Genomic DNA, 23,942 nt, shown 5'->3' on the forward strand with positions numbered 1-23,942 from the left:
TATCACATAATCTCACTTATTTGTGGAATAAAATCAACAAAACAAACTGATAAAGAAAATAGGCCCAGAGACATAGAAGTAGGGTCCCAATTGAAAAACTTAAGAAAATGGGGTCAGAGGGGGATGGGGGAGGGAAGAAATAAACAATAGAACTTATGTGCATATATGCTTAACCATGTACATAGACAACCATGCTGGAGATGATGCAGGAGAGGGGGCTGTCTGGAGGAGGGTGTCAATGGGGGAAAAAGGAGAAACATCTGTCACAAAAATAAATTGATTATAAAAATACATTTTTTTACTTTATTTTGTTTTTATTATTGCATATATTTTTACCTAGAGGATATTATGCTAAGTGAAATAGGTCAGTCAGAGAAAGAAAAGTGCTATATTATTTTGCTTATATGTGAAGTCTAGTGAGCAAAATAAAATAACAAACAAAATGGAAACAGACTCATAGATCCTGAGAACAGACTGACAGCTGTCAGTGGAAAAGGACATTGGGGGGCTGGGTGAAAAAGGTGAAGGGTTTAAGCAAAAAATATATATACATATATATAAATAAACCTCAGACACAGTCAATAGAATGGTAATTAACAGGGAGGGGATTGGGGAAGGTAGAAGGGTATGGTAAAGGGTCCTGGGATAAATGGTGATGGAAGGAGACTTTACCTGGGGTGGTGAACACAGAATACAATATACAGACGATGTATTATAGAATTGTACACCTGAAACAAATACAATTTTGTTAACCAATGCCACCCGATTAAATTCAATTGAAACTAAAGACTTGAGATGACTGCAATTCCACATTTAGAATATAGATAATCAATGAAATTCCCTGTAGGATTTAAGAAAACTGTCAACTTGGTTATCAAAATAGATTGTTGTCTAATGTAACAATATACAAAAATTCTACAGAAAGAGCCAAACTCGGGCTGTCTTTCAAACTAAAAAGAAAACCACATCTCTTAAGACAAAGCCCCAAAACAGTAGTACAGAAAGAAAAGAAGTTTCTTTTTAGGGACATGATTCTTAAGAGAAAATATAAATTATACCATATTCTTGGTATAGAAAACATAATTATCCTGACACAGTATCATCCGTTCAATGAATGTGCAAACATACAAGTCACACATTGCTTTTTTCTAATTGAAAAAAATGTTGCTTTCATTTATAGAATTATTGGAACTTGTAGCTAGGAGTACAAGGGAACTCCCTCCTGAGAAAAGAAAGGGCCCAAAAGCTTAACAACTACATTCCCTTTTCCTCTTGTATTAATAATAGCATCCTTAGAGAGATTGAGATAACACAGAACTTTTTGGCTAATTATGAGCTCTGTGCATTGAGCTCTCAAGGCCAAGCAAGAATACATAATCAGCTTGTGCCTCCAGCCCTTCAGGTTCCATTGCTCAGTCCAGTGGTCTTCACATCTGAGTCTTCTCCTCTCAGAACCACTGCATCAGGAGGACCATGACTGACTCTGCCATACTGCCAGTCCTGAGGACAGAACCTGAACCTGCATTGCTTGCCAGGAAGGACAGGAACAGTGGATTCCCACTCCTTGGTCATACTCCAGCAGAGAGAGGAGAGTGCAGTGAGTACTGTTGAGATGTAGGATGGAGAAGAGACTGTTAGGAGCTTATTTTTTCATCATTAGGACAAACAGGAGATTGTGACAAACAGATGGGAGAGTATCAATATGGGAAGTTTTAGGTATTTTGTCCTTATTCAGGTAGATTCTGATTACCTGGAGAGAAACAATTGAGTCTCATTCCTTTCTGATCCCCCAGGGCCTATACTCTGCTTGGCAGAGAACCACAACAATCTCTGAGAGTCTAAATACTGAATAGACCCTTCCTTGGATCTCAGAAACAGAACGTGGGCCACATGGCTACCACAGGCACAGTGTTTCTTTCCTGTACTTTCCCCCTTCCAGCACTGTCTCCTGGGACTAGACAGAAGACAAAACTGTGCTTGTATGTGTCTAGGTAACAGATTTTTAAAGAAACCTACCATTTTCCAGTTAATAGCATCTACAACCTTTGAATGTAAAGAAAAGTTGTGGAGATTTTCATAAGAATGAAGCAATAAAAAAGAGAGGGAAGTAAATCTTACTGTTTGGACTGAGACACATTTCAGGATTTCCACTCATTCCATGAATGAATCATCCAGGAAATCATAGGTTCCTACCTCTCTCTGCCATGTAATAGAATAAAATGTCCTTAAACCTTTCTTGAGATTGTTGTTCATCAACAAACTCACTATTTCAATGTGATTTAAAAACCATCACTGAATATTTATTAAAGACAAACCTGTGTTAGGTGCCACACAAATCCCCGAGATGGGTATCATTCTTCCATTTCCATGAAAGAGACACCAGCACAGAGAGGTGGAAAGATTCACACACACTTCACATTAGTGGGTGAAAGCTGTGGGACTCAGACATAGGTCTCCTGATTCCCACCCTGGGGCTCTGTCCCCTCCACTGCAGCACAATGATTGTTTCTTTTAGAACAGGGGCATAATCACCCATTAGTTGTCTTCGTGTTCGGTGAGATCATCTGTGAATTAGCAAAATGGACCAAAAGACTTGCAGGGAACTTTATTGCATGAATGTTGTGGATCATGGGTTTTTCTCTGAATAGTTTGCATTTTCAGCACATTTTGTAAACCCAAGGATGAAAACATCAGTCCCTATACAAGATGGGCATTTTTATGTGGCTCTACCATGAAAAGATTATTGCTAGACACACTTCAGGAAACTTTCTAAGTTTATACCTTGGCAATGAGAGCATGCAGTTGATTTTGTCTGATTTTTCTATTGGGAAAACAAGTATATGTAAAAAATAGTAAAATTGCACATGTATCAATTTTAGCAACACAAACAGTGATCTTTCATGCATATATCTTGAGAAAATTCTCACTTGTGTGATATGGAGAGAGACATATGAATTTCCTTAGTGCTGTCATAATAAAACACTGAAAAATAAAGTGAAATTTATCCCTCGTTTAATACTAAGCATCATTTAAAGTGCTGAAATAGATGTATGTATTTCACAGAGAGACTTTAAAGGCAACTCATGGAATAGTATATGTAGTGTGAGAGTATTTAGGTAAGTTTTCAAGAAAACTGATTATGCATACATAACTAAATCTTAATAGTATAAAAACACTGAAAAATATGTGTCCACCATATTCACGACAGTGTTTACCTTTGGACAGTTGAAGAGCAGAGAAAGATCATGCAGAAATAGGAATACTGTCTATTTTTATCAGTAATTAATATGAGTTATACAGCATGTATTATGAAATACTTATGTTTTAATGTGGGTAGTGTGTAAATGGTATTGATAATAATTGATAACATGAGTACACCACTTATTAATAGCCAGCAATTGTTTTCTACACTGACTATATGTTAATATTCCCAAAGGACTTATGTATAGAAATTCTGATTTAATTGTTTCTAGGGTATGGCTAGCCCATTATTAAATTTTAAAAGATGGATAGTTAATTTTAATGATCAACTAGCATTGAAAACCACTGTTTAAGTATTTTATAGTTATAATTTAATTTTATTTCTCATAACAAACTTATAATATCAGGTTAGCTTATATTCCCATTTTATAGATGAGTAAACTTCTTAGGTGTTTGTATAGAAGTCTTTGTTCTTTTCTGTTTTATTTTTCCCAAATTTCATAATTTTTATGCAAAAATAGTTGATTATGATATAGTGTACATAAAGTTACAAAATGGAAATGATCAGCTATATATATAGGAATCTAGCAGGTCACAGAAATGAATAAATATTTTCAAAAGTAATACTTCAGTAATTAAATCATGTTTTGACCTGTCAAGAGAAATGAACTGATTTGTCTTCAGGGGGCTGAATTTAGGAGAAACACAATCTCTCTGTAAGGAAGAATTGACTTGAAGAATCTTAAGCTGGTGCAAGAAGATCAACTTATGGTTTGCAGCCTGGCATTGGTCCTAAATTTCTCAACAGGTCATTGGAGTGTGGGTTTTGAAGAGAAATCATCCCTCCACAAATGTTTGTGATTAGAGACAAATTTAAAATATTTACCAATCCACTATGAACCGAAACAGTAAAGTGTGAACTCAACTTCAGATTTTTAAAAATTAATTAATTAATTTTTGTTACAGATGTTTCTCTTGTTTCCCCCACTGATTCCCCCATCATCATCCCTCCCAGCCGTATCCCCAGCTTTGTTGTCCATGTCCATTTTTCATGCATACATTCACATAAGTTCTGTGGTTTATCTCTCCCCCACTACCCTTTCTTCTGGGGATTGTCAGTCTGTACCACATTTCCTGGTCTATGGGACTACCCCATTCCTCAGACTCTTATGTTCATTATATTCCACAAATAAGTGAGATCATATAATGCTTGTCTTTCTCTGTTTGGCTTGTTTCGCTTAGGATAGTACTTTCCAGGTACCTCCATGTCGTCTCAAGGAATAAGAGATCTTTCTTTCTTACAGCTGCATAGTACTCCATTGTGTATATGTACCACAGCTTTTTTGTCCATTCGTCTACTGATGGACATTTGGGCTGTTTCCAGATCTTAGCAATTGTAAATAGTGCTGATACAAACATGGGGGTACATATATTCTTTCTGATTCATGTTTCAGGCTTCTTAGGGTATATTCCTAGGTCAAATGGCAGTTCAATATTTAATTTTTTGAGGTAACACCATATTGTTTTCCATAATGGATGCACCAGTCTGCATTACTACCAGCAGTGTACTAGAATCCACTTTTCTCCACACCCTTGCCAACACTTGTTGCTTGATGATTTGTTGATGGCGGCCATTCTGACAGGTGTGAGGTGATACCTAATAGTTCTTTAAATTTGCATCTCTCTGATGATTAGTGATGTTGAGCATTTCTTCATATGTCTCTTAGCCATTTGTATATCCTGTTTGGAGAGGTGTCTATTTAGTTCCTCTGCCCATTTTTAAATTGGGTTCTTTGTCTTCCTTTGTGGAGTTGTATGAGCACTCTCTATATATTGGAAATTAACCCCTTATCTGATGTATCTTTGGCAATTATACTCTCACATAAAGTGGGTTGCCTTTCCATTTTTATGATTGTATCTTTTGCTGTGCAGAAGCTTTTGAGTTTGATGTAGTCCCACGTGTTCATTTTCTCCTTAGTTTTTGTTGCCTTAGGTGATGTATTAGTGAAAATTCTGCTGCATATGATGTCTGAAATTTTGTTGCCTTCATTTTCTCCTAGGATTTTTATGGATTCATGAGTCACATTTAAGTCTTTTATCCATTTTGAGTTTATTTTTGTGTATGGTGTAAGTTGATGATCTAGTTTCATTTTTTTTTTGCATGTAGTTGTCCAATTTTCCCAACACCATTTATTAAAGAGGCTCTCTTTACTCCACTGTATGCTTTTGCCACCATTGTCAAATATTAATTGAGCATATTGCATTGGGTTTATTTCTGGGTTCTGGGTTCTGATCCATTGGTCTATATGCCCGTTCTTGTTCCAGTACCAGGCTGTTTTCATTACAGTGGCTTTGTAGTATAACCTGAAATCTGGTAACATGATCCCTCCAACTTTGTTCTTCTTTTTCAAGATTGCTGTGGCTATTAGAGGTCTTTTTTGGTTCCATATGAACTTTTGAAGTATTTGTTCTAGTCCTGTGAAGTATGTCATTGGCATTTTGATGGGAATTACATTGAATCTATAGATTGCTTTGGGTAGAATGGACATTTTAATAATGTTCATTCTTCCAATCTATGAACAAGGTATGAGCTTCCACTTTTTATATATCTTCCTCTATTTCTTTTTTTCAATGACCTGTAGTTTTCTGCAGATAGATCCTTTATTTCTTTGGTTAAGTTTATTCCTAAGTATCTTAACTTTTTTGCTGCGATTGTAAATGGGATTGTTTTTTTAGTTTCTCTTTCTGTGAGTTCATCATTGGTGTATAAGAATGCCATCGATTACTTGACGTTAATTTTGTATCGAGCTACATTGCAAAATTTATTTATTAAGTCTAATAAATGTTTGATGGAGTCTTTGGTGTTTTTTACGTATCATGTCATCTGCAAATAATGACAGTTTCACTTCTTCCTTTTTCATTTGGATCCCTTTTATTTTTCCTTCCTGTCTGATTGCTGTGGCTAAGACTTCCAATACTATGTTAAATAAGAGTGGCAAAAGTGGGCATCCTTGTCCTGTTCTTGCTCTTAAATGAAATGCTTTTAATTTTTGCCCATTGAGTATGATGTTGGCTGTAGGTCTTTCATATATGGCCTTTATTTTGTTGAGATATGATCCATCTATTCCCAGATTGCTAAGCATTTTTATTATACATGGATGCTGGATTTTTGTCAAATGCTCTTTCAGCATCTATTGATATGATCTTATAATTTTAACTTTCATTTTGCTTATGTGATGTATCACATTTATTGATTTGCGAATATTGTACTAGCCATGCATCCCTGGGATGAAACCCACTTGGTCATGGTGAATCATTTTTTTGATGTATTTCTGGATTCAAATTGCTAGCATTTTGTTCAGGATTTTGGCATCTATGTTCATCAGTGATATTGATCCTTCTTCTGGAATTTTTTGAAATAGTTTGAAGAGAATGGATATTAGTTCTTCTTTGAATGTTCAGTAAAATTCCCCCATGAAGCTATCCGGGCCTGGGCTCTTGTTTGCTGGGAGAGTCTTGATTACATCTTCAATTTCTTCTGTTGTCATTGGTCCGTAAAAGTTTTCTATCTCTTTCAGTTCAGTTTTGGGAGACTATGTGTTTCTAGAAATTGGTTCATTTCACTTAGACTGTCAAATTTTTTGCCGTATAATTATTCATAATATTTTTTAACAATTCCTTGTATTTCTGTGGTGTCAGTTATTATTTCTCCTCTTTCATTTCTGATTTTGTGTATTTGGTTCCTCTCTCTTTGTTTCTTGGTGAGTCTAGCTAAGGGTCCATCAATCTTGTTTATCTTTACAATGAAATAGCTCTTTGTTTCATTGGTCCTTTAAATTGTTTTTTTTTTTTTTTTTTGGTCTCTATGTCATTTATTTCTGCTCTGTTCTTTACTATTTCCTTCCTTATACTTGCTCTAGGGTTTTCCTTTTGTTTGCTTTGCAATTATTTAAATTGTGAGGTTAGACATTCTGTTAGAAATTTTTCTTGCTTCTTGAGGTAGGCCTGTAGTGCTATGAACTTCCCTCTCAGAACTGCTTTTGCTGCATTCCATAGATCTTGTGTTATTGTGTGTTCATTTTCATTATTTCTAGGAACTTTTAAATTTCTTCCTTGATCTCCGTGGTTACCCATTCATTGTTCAATAACATGCTATTTAGCCTCCATGTGTTCGAATGTCTTTGCATGTTCTTCTTGCAATTATTTTCTAGTTGCATGCCATTGTGATCTGAAAAGATGCTTGATATGATTTCTGTCTTCTTGAACTTGTAGAGACTTAGTTTGTGTCCTACCACGTGGTCTATCTTTGAGAATGTCGCATGTGCACTTGAGAAGAATGTGAATTCTGTAGTTTTGGGGTGTAGTTCTCTGTAGATATAATTTAAATCCATTTGATGTAGCGCTTCATTTAGAGTCTGTTTCCTTGTTAATTTTTTGTCTAGAAGATCTATTCAGTGATGTCAGCAGGGTGTCGAAGTACTCTGCTATGACTGTATTGCTGTCTATTTCTCCTTTGAAGTCCTCCAGAAGATTTTTAATATACGTTGGTGCTCCTATATAGGGTGCATATATGTTTACTAAGCTTATATTCTCCTGTTGGATAGATCCTTTCAATATTATGTAGTGGCCTTCTCTGTCTCTAGTTATGGTCTTCATTTTTAAATCTACTTTATCAGATATGAGTATTGCTACCCCAGCATTTTTTTGCTTTCTGTTTGCTTGAAAGATTTTTTTCCTTGATGGAAAAAAGACTCAACCTATGTGAGTCTTTTGTTGTGAGGTGGGTCTCTTGTAAACAACATGTAAGTGAGTCATGCTTTCTTATCCCGTTAGCTACTCTGTGTCTGTATATCAGAGCATTCAATCCATTCACATTTAAAGTGATAATTTATATGTACTTATTTATTGCCATTTTTGTTTAGTATGGTTATATTTTTCTTTCTATTTATTCTACTAATTACAGTAGTCCTTTTAGCATATCTTGCAGTGCTGCTTTGGTGTTAATATATTTCCTTTGCGTTTTTTTGTCTGGATAGCTCTTTATTTGACCTTCCAATTTGAATGATAGCCTTGCTGGGTAGAGTAGTCTTGGATTCAGATTCTTGTTTTTCATGACCTTGATTACTTCTAGCCACTCCCTTTTGGTCTGTATTGTTTCTGTTGAGAAGTGACTTGAGAACCTTATGTTTTGTTTGTTTGTTTTTTTGTAAGTAACCTGTTGCTTATCTCTAGCTACCTTTAGGATTCTCTCTTTGTCTTTAATTTTTGGCATGTTAATTACTATGTGTCTTGGTGTGGGCCTGTTTGGGTTCTTCTTACTTGGGGCTCTCTGTGCTTCTAGAAGTTGAATGACTTATTCCTTCACCAAGTTAGGAAAGTTTTCTGTCACTATTTCTTCAAATATATTCTGTAACCCTTACTCATTTTCTTCCTCTTTGGGGACTCCTATGATGCAAATGTTATTACGTTTCCAGTTGTCCCACAGTTCTCTTAAACAATCTTCCTCTTTTTTAATTGTTTTTTTTCCTTTTGGTTTTCTGATTGGTTGATTTTTTCTACCCTCTCTTCTAATTCACTGATCTGGTCCTCAGCTTCTTCTACTCTGCTGTTTAGTCCTTTCAATGTATTGTTTATTTCTGCTATGTTGTTCTTCATTTCCACTTGGTTGGTTTTCAATATTTCTATAGCTTTACTCATGGTGCTGATGTCCTTACTTATGCTGTTGAACTTCCTCAAGATCATGGCTCTGAACTGCACCTCTGATTATTTGCTTAGTTGCATTTCATTGATGTCATCTTCAGTAGAGGTCTCTTTTACTATCATTTGTAATTAGTTTATTTGCTTCACCATTTTGGCTATCTCAGTGGGTTTTGGAACTTGCAAAATATTCCCTTTGGGTGTTGGTGTTCTACTGTTTGTGGCTTATTCTACTGGGTTTGTATTAGCTTGGGTGGGCCGACGTTAAACACCCCTGTCAAGTCTTACTTTCCTGGGTAGACTTGCAAGCCCAGGAAAGGTTCAGTTATCCTGTAGCTTCTTTCTGGTGGCTATTAGTCTCAGTTACTCAGTGCCTTGGGATGTAGCCCTGGTGTTCTGCATAAGAGGATTTCCATAGGGTGGGATAGATGCTGGTTTTTAATGAGCCTCAATTTTTATTTCTTTGCTTCACCTGGGAAAGACTTAATCTCTGAGGGCGGTGCTTGCTGCTTTTCATCACAGCTTGGGGAAGGAGCGCACTGGCCACCATCCTTTGTGGCCACAACTCAGCAAAACCCTGAGTGCCCTCCAAATAATCGGTGTCTCCACAGAATTCCAGCCCTGTCTGCCCTTCCTCTGCCGTAGCCCCCAGGTGAGTGGTTGTAGCTGTTTTAGCACTCTGTCCTGGCTCTCTGGGCTGTGGAACAGGCTTGGTCTTTATTTCCCAAGGGCGCTGCTCACAGCTAAGATTGCCACTGTCCTTAGGATCTCAGCTTGCCACCCTCTCCTGCCTCTGCAGATTTTACCAGTGTCCTTGGTTATATGTCCTGTTCCTCTGCTTTTCCATTGCTTTTTCCCAAGGATTTGTCTTTATTTAATTTGTAATTCCTGTTTGGTCCTGGGAAATCATCAGTATAGCTTCCATTCACTCTGCCTCCATTTTCACATATTCTAAGCCTATCTTGTGTGCAGCTGGGTTGCACAGGCCTCTCTGGTGCCCCAGCACCCTGCAGGACCCATAGGCAGCTGGATCGCACAAGTCCCTCTCAGGCTCCGTCTTCCCACCACTCTTGTGAGCTGCTGGACTGCACAGACCTCTGTGGAGCCCCAGGTCCCATCACTGGTGGCTGGGTAGTGCTACTGCCCCGTGGGGCTCAACTCCTGCTCAGCTTTTGATGTATGTTTTAGGGATGGGTCTCAGCTGCTGGTTTGTGCTCCTGTTGCCTGGGGATGGAAGTATGCTCCCCATCCTCTGCTCCTGAGGGTATATCTTGACCCTGATTGGACTGCTACTGTGGGGGATGGTGCTGGGCTCCTGGTTTTCCAGGGCTTCTGCAAGTGGCACCTTGGCAGCTCCACTACTGTGCACTGGTCTGCATTGACACAGAGTGTCTACTGGTCTGATGGTGCCAGGTGCACTGGTGGGCTCAGGTTGCTGGGCCCTAGCAGTTCCCACTGCCTCCTCCCATGGAAGACCTGGGATCTTCCAAAATGGTGGGACCTCCCCACCTCATAGGGTGAAGCACCCTAAAGAACTGCTTTTAGCAGTAGCCAGCTGCTCCATCCACAGCACAGGAACCTTTTGCTTCATGTCTCTGCACTGCAGGAGTTTGGTCATCCACCTTCACGTCCACTCACACTCTCTCACAAACTAGCTCACTCTCTCACACACTCACCCTCCCTCCAGTCCTGCCCACCACCATCTTATAAGAGTTTAATGACAGTTTTAACACTAAAAATATTCCTGACCTCCTGGGAAGAGGTTTCTGATTAATTGAGGAACATTCCAAGGCTTGTTAATTAAAATAAAGAGAAGCACAGACAGGTAATGTCAAATATGGAAGAAGCTTTAACTGTCAAAAGAAATGGCCTGAGTTGTCTTCAGGGGATTGAATTTAGGGGAAACAATCTCTCTGCAAAGAAGAACTGATTTGAAGAACTCTTAAGCTGGCATAAGAAGGCCAACTTAATATTTGAGACATGGTTTGGGTTCTAAGTTTCTCAACTGTTCATTGGAGGATTGGTGTTGAGAAATCAACCCTTTACAAATGTTTGTGTTTAGAGATAAATTTAAAAGAAGTTTTACCAATACTCTACAATCTAAAATAATAAAGTGCAAACTCAATCTCAGATTTTTTTGAGATTGTGTATCACTGATAGAAAATAACCATTCAACAAAGAAAATGAATGCAGAGTATTCATGAAAATTCATTATTAATCACAGGTGCACTGTAAATTAATACCATCTTCAGGATCAGTGATGCTGTATGATTTTGTGCTCTTAACAAAAACATCTTTTACAAAATGTGAAGTCTACCATGGCCAAATATTATTGTATATTTGAGTTGTATTTGAAGGAAATTTGAACAGAAAACCCACACATATGAGTGAGCACTTGTCTACGTGTAGGCTGGATGTTATAAACCTAAATAAAGTTAAAAAGCCTTAAAGACCATTGACATAGAAAAATGTTGTCAGTTTGTGAACATTTTATTTTAAGTTAGAATACAGGTAATGTGATTTTAGCTCTTCTAGACTACATTCCATTTAAAGGGAATTTCTTTTATTTTATTTGTGTGAGATAAAGAACATCCACTGCTTCTTACTGTCTGTTATTTATTTATTTATTTATTTATTTATTTATTTATTTATTTATTTATCTTTATTGTGTTTTTATTGATTTTTTATAGAGAGGAGAAGGCAGAGAGACATACAGAAACATTGATGTGAGAGAGAACAATAAAGTGGCTCCCTCCTGTACTCCCTGTCCCCTATTGGGGATCAAGCTGGAAACCCGGGCATGTGCCCTGACTTGTAATGGAACCACGACCTCTCAGTCCGTGGAACGATGTTCAATCCACTACGCCACACTTGCCCGGCTCTTAAAGTCTTTCAATTAGAATGATTAATTTTTTTTTGAAACGAATATTTCTCATTTTATATTTTTCCTTCAAAAATAGAAGGCTGATATTTTACTGTGTTCATGAATTTATTATCTCAAAATGTCCTCTCATCTTTTATATTCTTTGACCAGTGTCTCTAAAGTAGGTGTATATAGAATCAGGTGAATAGCACAGGCATAAGAAAAAATTCTAAAAAGAGTTAACAACTCAGAAATGTTGCTGAGGTATACAGGCAGTGTGTATAGTCCTGAAGTCTAAATACATTATTTGTGAATTGCTGAATTTAAAATATGGCCACCTCAACACTGTTTTATTTATTTAAAACACTCTTTTAAAAAAACAAACATGTTCTATCTGCACAGAACCACAGAATCAAACAGGTTACTCAGAATTCTTGCTCCTGGGACTCTCAGATGATCCAGAAATGCAGCCTCTTCTGTTTGCGGTGTTCCTGTCCTTGTACCTGGTGATCATGATTGCGAACCTACTCATTATCCTGGCTGTCGTCTCTGACTCTCACCTCCACACACCTATGTACTTCTTCCTTTGTAATTTGTCTTTAACTGACATCATCTTCAGCACCACTACAGTTCCCAAGATGCTGGTGAACCTCCAGACATCCAGCAAATCCATCACCAATGCAGAATGCCTAACTCAGGTTACGTTTTTTATTCTTTTTGGATGTTTGGACAGTCTACTTCTGGCTGTGATGGCCTATGACCGGTTGGTGGCCATTTGTCAGCCCCTACACTACCTGGTCATCATGAACCCCCGTACCTGTGGCTTGTTGGTTCTGCTGTCATTTTTCTTCAGCTTTTTGGACTCCCAGCTGCACTACTTGATGGTGTCACAACTTACCTTCTGTGCAGATGTGGAAATCCCTCATTTCTTTTGTGACCCTTCTCAGCTCCTCAACCTTGCCTGTTCAGACACCTCTACCAATAACATATTGATCTATTTTGTTGGTGCCATAGTTGCTGGTGTTCCACTCTCAGGGATCCTTTTCTCTTACTATAAAATTGTTTCCTCCATTGCGAGGATCCCATCATCAGTTTCAAAATATAAAGCCTTCTCCACCTGTGGTTCTCATTTGTCAGTAGTTTGCTTATTTTATGGAACAGGCCTTGGGGTGTACCTCAGTTCAGCTGTCTCATCTTCCCTGAGGAAGGATGCAGTGGCCTCGGTGATGTACACTGTGGTCACCCCCATGTTGAACCCTTTCATCTACAGCCTGAGGAACAGAGACATCAAGAGTGCCCTATGGAGGTTGATCTGAAGAATAGTCTACTCTCAATACTTGTGGTATTATCTTTGGCTCACAGGCCTGGATAAAGCAGCAAAATCAAACAAGTGCAATCTGAAGTCATATAGTGTATATGTACCTATTTGTCATTCTGCTTTCTGTTTACACTATTTTTCATTTTAGCGCAGCTGTAATGGAATTAGAAGATTACTTTGGACTCTCTCCTTAAGTCATAGCCCCTCCAAGATTATATATAGTACATGAGTATACCTTTATCACTTTTCTTATGTATTACCCAGAACTCTTGGTCATGAGCAGTCTTGTTTCTATTATTATAAAACAAACAAACATACAAACCCATAGCTCTCTCTTTCTTGTTATTTATTTTTTGTACATGTTTCCAATGATTCTTCTTTATTTTTCCATATCTTTGCTTGTTTGTGATCTTGGTCAAATTCTTGAGAAAAGAGGGTGATTATTTAATGTCTTGTTTAAACAAGAATATTTTGAAATAGAAATGGGATGGTAGTAATACTGAGTTTGAATAAGCAGTTATCAACTGGTACATTCCTAGGACAACTGGGATGTATAATTTCCAATTTAGCTGATAATTCTATCTCTCATTATATCTAACATCTCCTCAATCAATTATAGCCAGTCTTGAAATGATAAATGCTGTATAATTTCAGTTATACAAGGCCCCAAAAGTAGTCACATTGAAATAATGTAAAGTAGTGGTTGCTATGGGTTTGGGAAAGAGGGAAGAAGGTAATGTATAATTGGGATATAAAGAGTTTCATTGTTGCAAGGTGAAAAGTGTTCTGGATATGGATGGTGGTGATAGATACACGGCAATGTGAATGTACAAAGTACCACTGGACATGACATTTAAAACTGTCTAGACGCAGATGGCAGCAGGCAGGACCAGAGGGAGGTGAGTGAGTGAGAGAGTGAGCTAGTGTCTGAGAGCATGTGAGTGGACTTGAAGGTGGAAGACCAAATCTGAGCAGTGCAGAGATGTGGAGCAGAGGGTTTCTGTGCTGTGGAATGGAGCAGCAAGCTACCTGGGTAAGTGGCTCTTCAGGGCACTTCTTCCTGCGCCAAGGGGAGATCCCACCATTTTGGAAGATCCTGGGTCTTCCCTGGGAGGAGGCAGTGGGAGTGGCTAGGGCCCAGCAACCTGAGCCCACCAGTGCACCTGGCACTATAGGACAATGTGTCAACACAGACCTGTGCACAATAGTGGAGCTTCCAAGGTGCTGGTCATGGAAGCCACGGACAGCGGGGAGCCCAGCACCATCCCCCATAATAGCAGCCCTTAAGAGTCAAAATATACCCCCAGCAACAGAGGCTGGGGAGCAACCATCCATCCCCAGGCAACAGAAGCACAGACAAGCAGCTGAGACCCATACCCAATAACTACAGCAAAATCTGAGCAGGTGTTGAGCCCCATGGGGCAAAAGCACTCCCCAGCTAACAGCAGCAGGACCTCCACAGAGGCTTGTTTAGTCCAGCAGTTCACAAAAGTAGTGGGAAGCCAGAGCCCAAGAGAGACGGTTGTGATCCAGCTGCCTACCCATGGGACATGCAAGGTGCAGGGGCACCAGAGAGGCCTGTGCAACCCAGCAGGGCTTTTGCCATGTGGTTACCCCCAGTACCTGCAGGGTGCTGAAGCACCAGAGAGGCCTGTCCAACCCAGCAAAGACTGTGCCATCCAATTACCCGTGGAACTTGCGGTGTGCTGAAGCACCAGAGAGACCTGAGCGACCCAGCAGCCCATAACATAGGCATAGAGCGGGGTCCCCAAAGGGACTGTGTCATCCAGTTACCTGTGGGACCCACTGGGTACTGAGGCACCAGAGAGGCCTGTGCAACCCAGGTACACACAAGATAGACATAGAGGATGTGAAACTGGAGGCAGAGTGAATAGAAGCTATGCAGACAAGCTTCGAGGACCAAATGGGAATTACAACTAAACTAAAGACAAATCCTAGGAAAAAAGTAACAGAGAAGCAGCAGCACAGGACCATATAACCAGGGAAGGAAGGGGAGGGGCGATTCAGTGGGTGAAAAAGAAGAACATTTGCAACAAAAATGAATAAATTAATTAAAAATATTATATGATTATATCAATAGATGATGAAAAACATTCGAAAAAATTCAGCACCCATTTCTGACAAGAACGCTCAGCAATCTGGGAATAGAGGGATCATATCTCAATATAATAAAGGCCATATGTGAAAGACCCACAGCTAACATCATACTCAATGGGCAAAAAATAAAGCATTTTCCTTAAGAACAGGAACAAGACAAGGATGCCCACTTTTGCCACTCTTATTTAACATAGTACTGGAAGTCTTAGTCACAGCAATCAGACAGGGAGAAAAAATAAAAGGGATCCAAATTGGAAAAAAGGAAGTGAAACTCTCATTATTTGCAGATGACATGATACTATATGTAGAAATTCACAAACACTCCATCAAAAATTTACTAGACTTAATAAATGAATTTCACAAAGTAGCAAGGATACAAAATTAATGTCAAGAAATCGATGACATTCTTATATACCAATGAGGAACTCACAGAAAGAGAAACAAAAAAACAATCACATTTACCATTGCAGCAAAAAAAATTGAGATACGTAGGAATAAACTTAACCAAAGAAATAAAGGACCTATTCACAGAAAACTACAGGTCATTGAAAAAAGAAATAGTGGAAGCTATAAAAAAGTGGAAGCACATACCTTGTGCATGGATTGGAAGAATTCACATCATTAAAATGGCCATACTACCCAAAGCAATCTATATTTCAATGCAATCCCCATCAAAATACCAATGACATACCTCACAGAACTAGAACAAATACTTCAGAAATTCATATGGAACAAAAAAAACCTTGAATAACCACAAAATTCTTGAAAAAGAAGAACAAAGTTGGAGGGAACACATTTCCAGATTTCAGGTTATACTACAAAGCCACTGTAATCAAAACAACCTTGTACTGGCACAAGAACAGGCATATAGACCAGTGGAACAGAACAGAAAACCCAGAAATGGACCCAAGGCCATATGCTCAATTAATATTTGACAAAGGTGTCAAGAGCACACAGAGGAGTAAAGACAGCCTCTTTAATAAATGGTGTTGGGAAAATTGGACAGCTACATGTTTAAAAATGAAACTAGACCATCAACTTACACCCTACACAAGAATAAACTCAAAATGGATAAAAGACTTAAATGTGACTCATGAATCCATAAAAATCCTAGAAGAAATTGTAGGTAACAAAATTTCAGACATCATACGCAGCAGAATTTTCACTGACACATCACCTAAGACAACAGAAACAAAAGAGAAAATGAACACATGGACTCCATCAAATTCAAAAGCTTCTGCACAGCAAAAGATACAATCATCAAAACGGAAAAGCTATCCACTGTATGGGAGAGTATAATTGTTAATGATATATCAGATAAGGGGTTAATTTCCAATATACATAGAGTGCTCATACAATTCCACAAAAGGAAGACAAAGAACCCAATTAAAAAATGGGCAGAGGAACTAAATAGACACCTCTCCAAATAGGACATACAAATGGCTAAGAGACACATGAAGAAATGCTCAACATCACTAATCATCAGAGAGATGCAAATTAAAACAACAGTGAGGTTTCACCTCACACCTGTCAGAATAGCCTCCATCAACAAATCATCAAACAACAAGTATTGGCGATGGTGTGGAGAAAAGGGGACTCTAGTACACTGCTGGTGGGAATGCAGACTGGTGCAGCCACTGTGGAAAACAATATGGTGTTACCTCAAAAAATTAAAAATTGAACTGCCATTTGACCCAGGGATCCCACTTCTAGGAATATACCCTAAGAAGCCTGAAACACCAGTCAGAAAGAATGTATGTATCCCCATTTTTGTAGCAGCACTATTTACAATAGCTAAGATCTGGAAACAACCCAAGTGCCCATCATTAGACAAATGGATAAAAATGTGGTGGTACATATACACAGTGGAGTACTATACAGCTGTAAGAAAGAAAGATCTCTTAGCCTTTGAGATGACATGGAGAGACCTGGAAAGTATCATCCTAAGTGAAACAAGCTAAACAGAGAAAGACAAGTATCATATGATCTCACTTATTTGTGGAATATAATGAACATAACAGTCTGAGGAATGGGGTAGCCCCAGAGATGTGGAAGTGGGGTACAGACTGACTATCCCTAGAAGAGGCAGTGGCGGGGGCGAAGATAAACCACAGAACTTATATGCATGTATGCATGAACAACAAACATGGACAAAAAGCCAGGGAGAGGGCGGGGAGGGAGTGGGAGGGGTAATCAGTGAGGGAAAAAGGAGAAACCTCTGTAACAAAAATAAATTAATTAATTGAAATTTAAAATAATAATAAAATAAAGAGGGAAGTAAATTAAAAGAAAATAAACAAAGAAATAAAATAGCACATGTATCCATAATTTAGAAAAAGTTATATTAACATATATATCCATAATAAAATATTAATATAAATAAAATAAAGTACAATTATTGCAATTTTCTTTTAAATGTAGATGCTTGGGTTCTCTTTCTAGAGAGAACCAAGTGATATAAATAGAAGCCTGGGAAGATATATGCTAATAAGAGCCTCAGTTGATAGGGGGAAATGAAGAGATAAACCAAAGAACCTATATGCACATATACACAATCAATGGACAAAGACAATAGTTTGGGAAAAGCAAGAGGATGGCGGGAATAGGGTGGAGGGGGTTAATGGGAGAAAGGGGGGAGACATCTGCAATAATTTCAAAAAGGAAGATTTTTTGAAATCTGTTTGTTTTTATTAATTTATTTTTGTAACAGATGTTTCTCCTTTTTCCCCACATTGACTCCCTCCTCCTCATTTCCTCCTACCTTGTCCCCAGTTTTCTTGTCTATGTCCATCAGTTATGCATTCAGTATATAAGTTCCGTGGTTTATCCCTTCCATCTCCCTTTTTTTTTCTTTGAGAAATGTAAGTCTGTACCCTACTTCTATGTGTCTGAGTCTATTTTGTTCATCAGTTTCTTTAGTTCATTATATTCCAGAAATAAGTGAGATCAATTTGGATTTTATTTTTTTCTTCCTGTCTGATTGCTGTGGCTAAGACTTCCAGTACTATGTTAAATAAGAGTGGCAAAAGTGGGCATCTCTGTCTTGTTCCTCTTCTTAAGGAAAATGCTTTCATTTTCTGCCCATTGAGTAAGATGTTGGCTGTAGGTCTTTCATATATGGCCTTTATTGTGTCTAGATATGATCCCTCTATTCCCACACTGATGAGTGTTTTTATCAGAAATGAATGATGGATTTTGTCGAAGGCTTTTTCAGCATCTATTGATATGATCATGTGGTTTTTATTCTTCATTTTCTTTATGTGGTGTATCACATTTCTTGATTTGCAAATATTGTACCATCCTTGCATTCCTGGGATGAATCCCACTTGGTCATGGTGAATAATTTTTTGATGTGTTGCTGGATCTGATTTGCTAATATTTTGTTCAGGATTTTGACATCTATGTTCATCAGGGATATTGGTCTGTAGTTTTCTTTCTTTGTAGTGTCTTTCTCTGGTTTTGTAATTAGAATTATGCAGGCTTCATAAAACAAGTTTGGAAGTCTTCCTTATTCTTGAATTTTTTTGAAATAGTTTGAGAAGAATGGCTGTTAGTTCTTCTTTGAATGCTCAGTAAAACTTTCCCAGGAAGCCATCTGGGCCTGGGCTTTTGTTTGCTGGGAGAGTCTTGATTACATCTTCAATTTCTTCTGTTGACATTGGTCTGTTCAAGTTTTCTATCTCTTCCCAGTCCAGTTTTGGGAGACTCTGTGTTTCTAGAAATTTGTCCATTTCGGTTAGATTGTTGAATTTGTTGCCATATAATTGTTCATAGTAGTTGTTAACAATCTTCTGTAGTTCTGTGGTATCAGTTGTTACTTCTCCTCTTTCATTTCTGATTTTGTGCATTTGGGTTCTCTCTCTTTGTTTCTTGGTGAGTCTAGCTAAGGGTCCATGAATCTTGTTTATCTTTTTGAAAAACCAGCTCTTTGTTTCATTAATTTTTTGAATTGTTTTTTTTTTTGCTCTCTATGTCATTTATTTCTGCTCTGATCTTTACTATTTCCTTCCTTCTACTTGCTCTGGGGTTTCCTTTTTGTTTGCTTCCTAGTTCTTTAAGTTGTGAAGTTAGGTAGTCTATTAGATATGTTTCTTGCTTCTTGAGGTAGGCCTGTAGTGCTATAAACTTCCCTCTCAGAACTGCTATTGCTGCATCCCATAGATTTTGTGTTGTGTGTTCATTTCCATTGGATTCCAGGAAGTTTTTAATTTTTCCTTAATCTCCTCATTGACACATTTATTGTTTAATAACAAGCTATGTAGCTTCCATATGTTCAAATGTCTTTGCCTGTTGCAATTGATTTCTAGTTTCATGCCATAGAGATTTGAGAAGACGCTTGATATCATTTCAATCTTCTTGAACTTATAGAGACTTAGTTTGTGTCCTAACATGTGGTCTATCTTTGAGAATGTCCCATGTGCACTTGAGAAGAATGTAAATTCTGTAGTTTGGCGGTGTAATTCTCTGTAGATAGCTATTAAATACATTTGGTCTAGTGCTTCATTTAGAGTCTCTGTTTCCTTGCTAATTTTTTTGTCTAGAGGACCTATCCCTTGGTGTCAACAGGGTGATGAAGTCCCCTGTTATGACTGTATTGCTTCGAATTCTCCTTTGCAGTCCTCCAGAAAATTTTTAATATATTTGGTGCTTCTATATTGGGTGCATATGTTTTTCAAGGTTAAATCTTCTTGGATAGTTCCTTTCAATTTTATTTAGTGGGCTTCTTTGTCTCTAGTTATGGTCTTCATTTTGAAATCTATTTTATCAGATATGAGTATTGCTACGCCAGCTTTTTTTTCATTTCTGTTTGCTTGGAAGATTTTTTTCCATCCTTTCACTTTCAACCTATGTGACTCTTTTGTTGTGAGGTGTGTCTCTTGTAAACAACCTATAGATGAGTCATGCTTTTTTATCCAATCAGCTACTCTGTGTCCTTTTATGGGAGCATTCAGTCCATTTACATTTAAGGTGATTATTGATATGTATTTATTGATTGCCATTTTTGTTTAGTGTGGTTTTATTTTTCTTCCTATTTCTTCTGCTAATTACAGCAGTACTTTTAACCTTTCTTGCAGTTTTGGTTTGGTGCTAATGTATTCCCTTAGGCTTTTCTTGTCTGAGAAGCTCTTTATTTGACCTTCTATTTTGAATGGTAGCCTTGCTGGGTACAGTAATCTTGGATTCAGATTTTTGTTTTTCATGACCTTGATTACCTCATGCCATTCCCTTTAGGCCTGTAGTGTTTCTGTTGAGAAGTCAGCTGAAAGCCTTACGGGGTTTCCTTTGTAGGTAACCTGTATCTTATCTCTTGTTGCTTTTAGGATTCTCTCTTTGTCTTTATTTTTGGCAGTTTGATTCCTATGTATCTTAGTGTGGGCCTGTTTGGGTTCTTCTTACTTGGGGCTCTCTATGCTTCTTAAATTTAAATGCCTTATTCCTTCACCAAATTAGGAAAGTTTTCTGTCACTATTTCTTCAAATATATTCTCTAACCCTTGCTCATTTTCTTTTTCTTAATTAATTTCTTTATTTTTTAATAATTAATTTTTGTTACAGATGTTTCTTCTTTTCCCTCACCGATTCCACCCACATCCTCCCTCCCCGCCCTGTCCCCAGTTTGTTGTCCATGGCCACTGTTCATGCATACATGCATAAAAGTTCTGTGGTTTATCTCTCTCCCACCATGCCCTCTTTTGGGGATTATCAGTCGGTACCCCACCTTCACGTCTCTGGGAATACCCCATTCCTGAGACTGTTATGTTCATATATTCCACAAATAAGTGAGAACATACGATACTTGTCCTTCTCTGTTTGGGTTGCCTCACTCAGGATGATACTCTCCAGGTCATTCCATGTAGTCTCAAAGGACAAGAGATCTTTCTTTCTAACAGCTGCATATTACTCCATTGTGTATATCTACCACAGCTTTTTTATCGATTCGTCTACTGATGGACACTTGGGCGGTTTCCAGATCTTAGCTATTGTAAATAGTGCTGCTGCAAACATGGGGGTACATATATTCTTTCTGATCGGTGTTTCAGGCTTCTTAGGGTATATTCCTAGAAGTGGGATTACTGGGTCAAATGGAAGTTCAATTTTAATTTTTTGAGGTAACATCATATTGTTTTTCATAGTGGCTGCACCTGTCTGCATTTCCACCAGCAGCGTACTAGAGTCCCCATTTCTGCACACCCTCGCCGACACATGTTGTTTGATGATTTGTTGATGGCGGCCATCTGACAGGTGTGAGGTGATATCTCATTTTTGTTTTAATTTGCATCTCTCTGATGATTAGTGATGATGAGCATTTCTTCGTATGTCTCTTAGCCATTTGTATATTATGTTTGGAGAGGTGTCTGTTTAGTTACTCTGTCCATTTTTTAATTGGATTCTTTGTCTTCCTTTTGTGGAGTTGTATGAGCACTCTATATGTATTGGAAATTAACGCCTTATCTGATATATCATTGGCAATTATGCTCTCCCATACAGTGGGTAGACTTTCCGTTTTGATGTTTGTATCTTTCGCTGTGCAGAAGGTTTTGAGTTTGATGTAGTCCCATGTGTTCATTTTCTCCTTTGTTTCTATTGCCTTAGGTGATGTGTCAGTAAAAATTCTGCTGCGTATGATGTCTGACATTTTTTGTCTACAGTCTCTTCTAGGATTTTTATGGATTCATGAGTTACATTTAAGTCTTTTATCCATTTTGAGTTTATTCTCGTATAGGGTGATGGTCTAGTATCATTTTTCTCCAAGTAGCTGTCCAATTTTCCCAGCACCATTTATTAAAGAAGCTGTTCTTACTCCATTGTATGCTCTTGCCATCTTCGTCAAATATTAATTGAGCATTATGCCTTGGGTCCATTACTGGGTTCTCTGTTCTGTTCCACTAGTCTATATGCCTGTTCTTGTGCCAGTACCAGGCTGTTTTGATTACAGTGGCTTTGTAGTATAAACTGAAATCTGGTATTGTGATCCCTCCAATTTTGTTTTTACTTTTCAAGATTGCTGTGGCTATTTGAGACCTATTTTGGTTGCATATGAAATTTTGAAATAATTGTTCTAATTCTGTGAAGTATGCTGTTGGTATTTTAATGGGGATTGCGTTGAATCTATAGATTGCTTTGGGTAATATGGACATTTTAATGATGTTAGTTCTCCCAATCCATGAACAGGGTATGTGCTTCCACTTTTTTATATCTTCCTCTATTTCTTTTTTCAATGATCTGTAGTTTTCTGTGAATAGGTCCTTTATTTCTTTGGTTAAGTTTATTCCTAGGTATCTTAATTTTTTTGACGCAATGATAAATGGGATTTTTTGCTTAGTTTCTCTTTCTGTGAGTTCATCATTGGTGTATAAGAATGCCATCGATTTCTTGACATTAATTTTGTATCCTGCTACTTTGCCAAATTCATTTATTAAGTCTAGTAAACTTTTGATGGAGTCTTTGGGTTTTTCTATGTATAGTATCATGTCATCTGCAAATAATGACAGTTTCACTTCCTCCTTTCCAATTTGAATCCCTTTTATTTTTTCTTCCTGTCTGATTGCTGTGGCTAAGACTTCCAGTACTATGTTAAATAGGAGTGGCGAAAGTGGGCATCCTTGCCTTGTTCCTGTTCTTAAGGGAAATGATTTTAGTTTTTGCCCTTTGAGTATAATGATGGCTGTAGGTCTTTCATATATGGCTTTATTATGTCTAGATATGATCCCTCTATTCCCGCATTGCTGAGCGTTTTTATCAGAAATGGATGCTGGATTTTGTCAAAGGGTTTTTCGGAATCTATTGATATGATCATGTGGTTTTTATTCTTCATTTTATTTATTTGGTGTATCACGTTTATTGATTTGCGAATATTGTACCAGCCTTGCATCCCTTGGATGAATCCCACTTGGTCATGGTGGATAATTTTTTTGGCGTATTGCTGGAGCCGATTTGCTAGTATTTTTTCAGGATTTTGGTATCTATGTTCATCAGGGATATTGGCTTGTAGTTTTCTTTCTTTGTAGTGTCTTTTTCTGGTTTTTGAATTAGAATTATGCTGGCTTCACAAAACAAGTTTGGTAGTCATCCTTCTTCTTGAGTTTTTTGAAATAGTTTGAGAAAATGGGTGTTAGTTCTTCTTTGAATGTTCAGTAAAACTCCCCCGTGAAGCCATGCGCGACTGGGCTTTTGTTTGCTGGGAGAGTCTTGATTACATCTTCAATTTCTTCTGTTGTTATTGGTCTGTTTAAGTTTTCTATCTCTTCCTGATCTAGTTTTGGGAGACTATGTTTTTCTAGAAATTTGTCCATTTTGCTTAGATTGTCGAATTTGTTGCCATATAATTGTTCATAGTAGTTGTTAACGATCTTTTGTATTTCTGTGGTGTCCGCTGTTACTTCTCCTCTTTCATTTCTGATTTTGTGTGTTTGGGCTGTCTCTCTTTGTTTCTTGGTGAGTATAGCTAAGGGTCCATCACTCTTGCTTATCTTTTCAGAAAACCAGCTCTTTGTTTCACTAATCCTTTGAATTGTTTTTTTTTTTTTTTTTTGACTCTATGTCATTTATTTCTGCTCTGATCTTTACTATTTTTTGCCTTCTACTTGCTTAGGTTTTTTTCTTTGTTTGCTTTCGAGTTCTTTAAGTTGTGAGGTTATATAATTTATTAGAGATTTTTCTTGTTTTTCGAGGTAGGCCTGTAGTGCTACGAACTTCCCTCTCAGAACTGCTTTCACTGCATCCCATAGATTTTGTGTTGTTGTGT

The 23,942-nt window shown here is 37.8% G+C and overlaps 1 protein-coding gene across 1 annotated transcript; it reads left to right on the forward strand.

Moving 5' to 3' along the window:
- Positions 1 to 1,473: 1,473 nt before the first annotated feature.
- LOC118643873 (putative gustatory receptor clone PTE01) lies at positions 1,474 to 21,259 on the forward strand. Its single transcript, XM_036282225.1, has 3 exons — positions 1,474 to 1,597; positions 12,164 to 13,067; positions 21,238 to 21,259. Exons 1-3 carry the CDS (start codon positions 1,474 to 1,476, stop codon positions 21,257 to 21,259), a joined length of 1,050 nt encoding a protein of 349 aa, XP_036138118.1.
- Positions 21,260 to 23,942: the final 2,683 nt, after the last annotated feature.

This window comes from Molossus molossus, unplaced genomic scaffold (assembly GCF_014108415.1).
Source record: "Molossus molossus isolate mMolMol1 unplaced genomic scaffold, mMolMol1.p scaffold_m16_p_4, whole genome shotgun sequence".
NCBI lineage: Eukaryota > Metazoa > Chordata > Mammalia > Chiroptera > Molossidae > Molossus > Molossus molossus.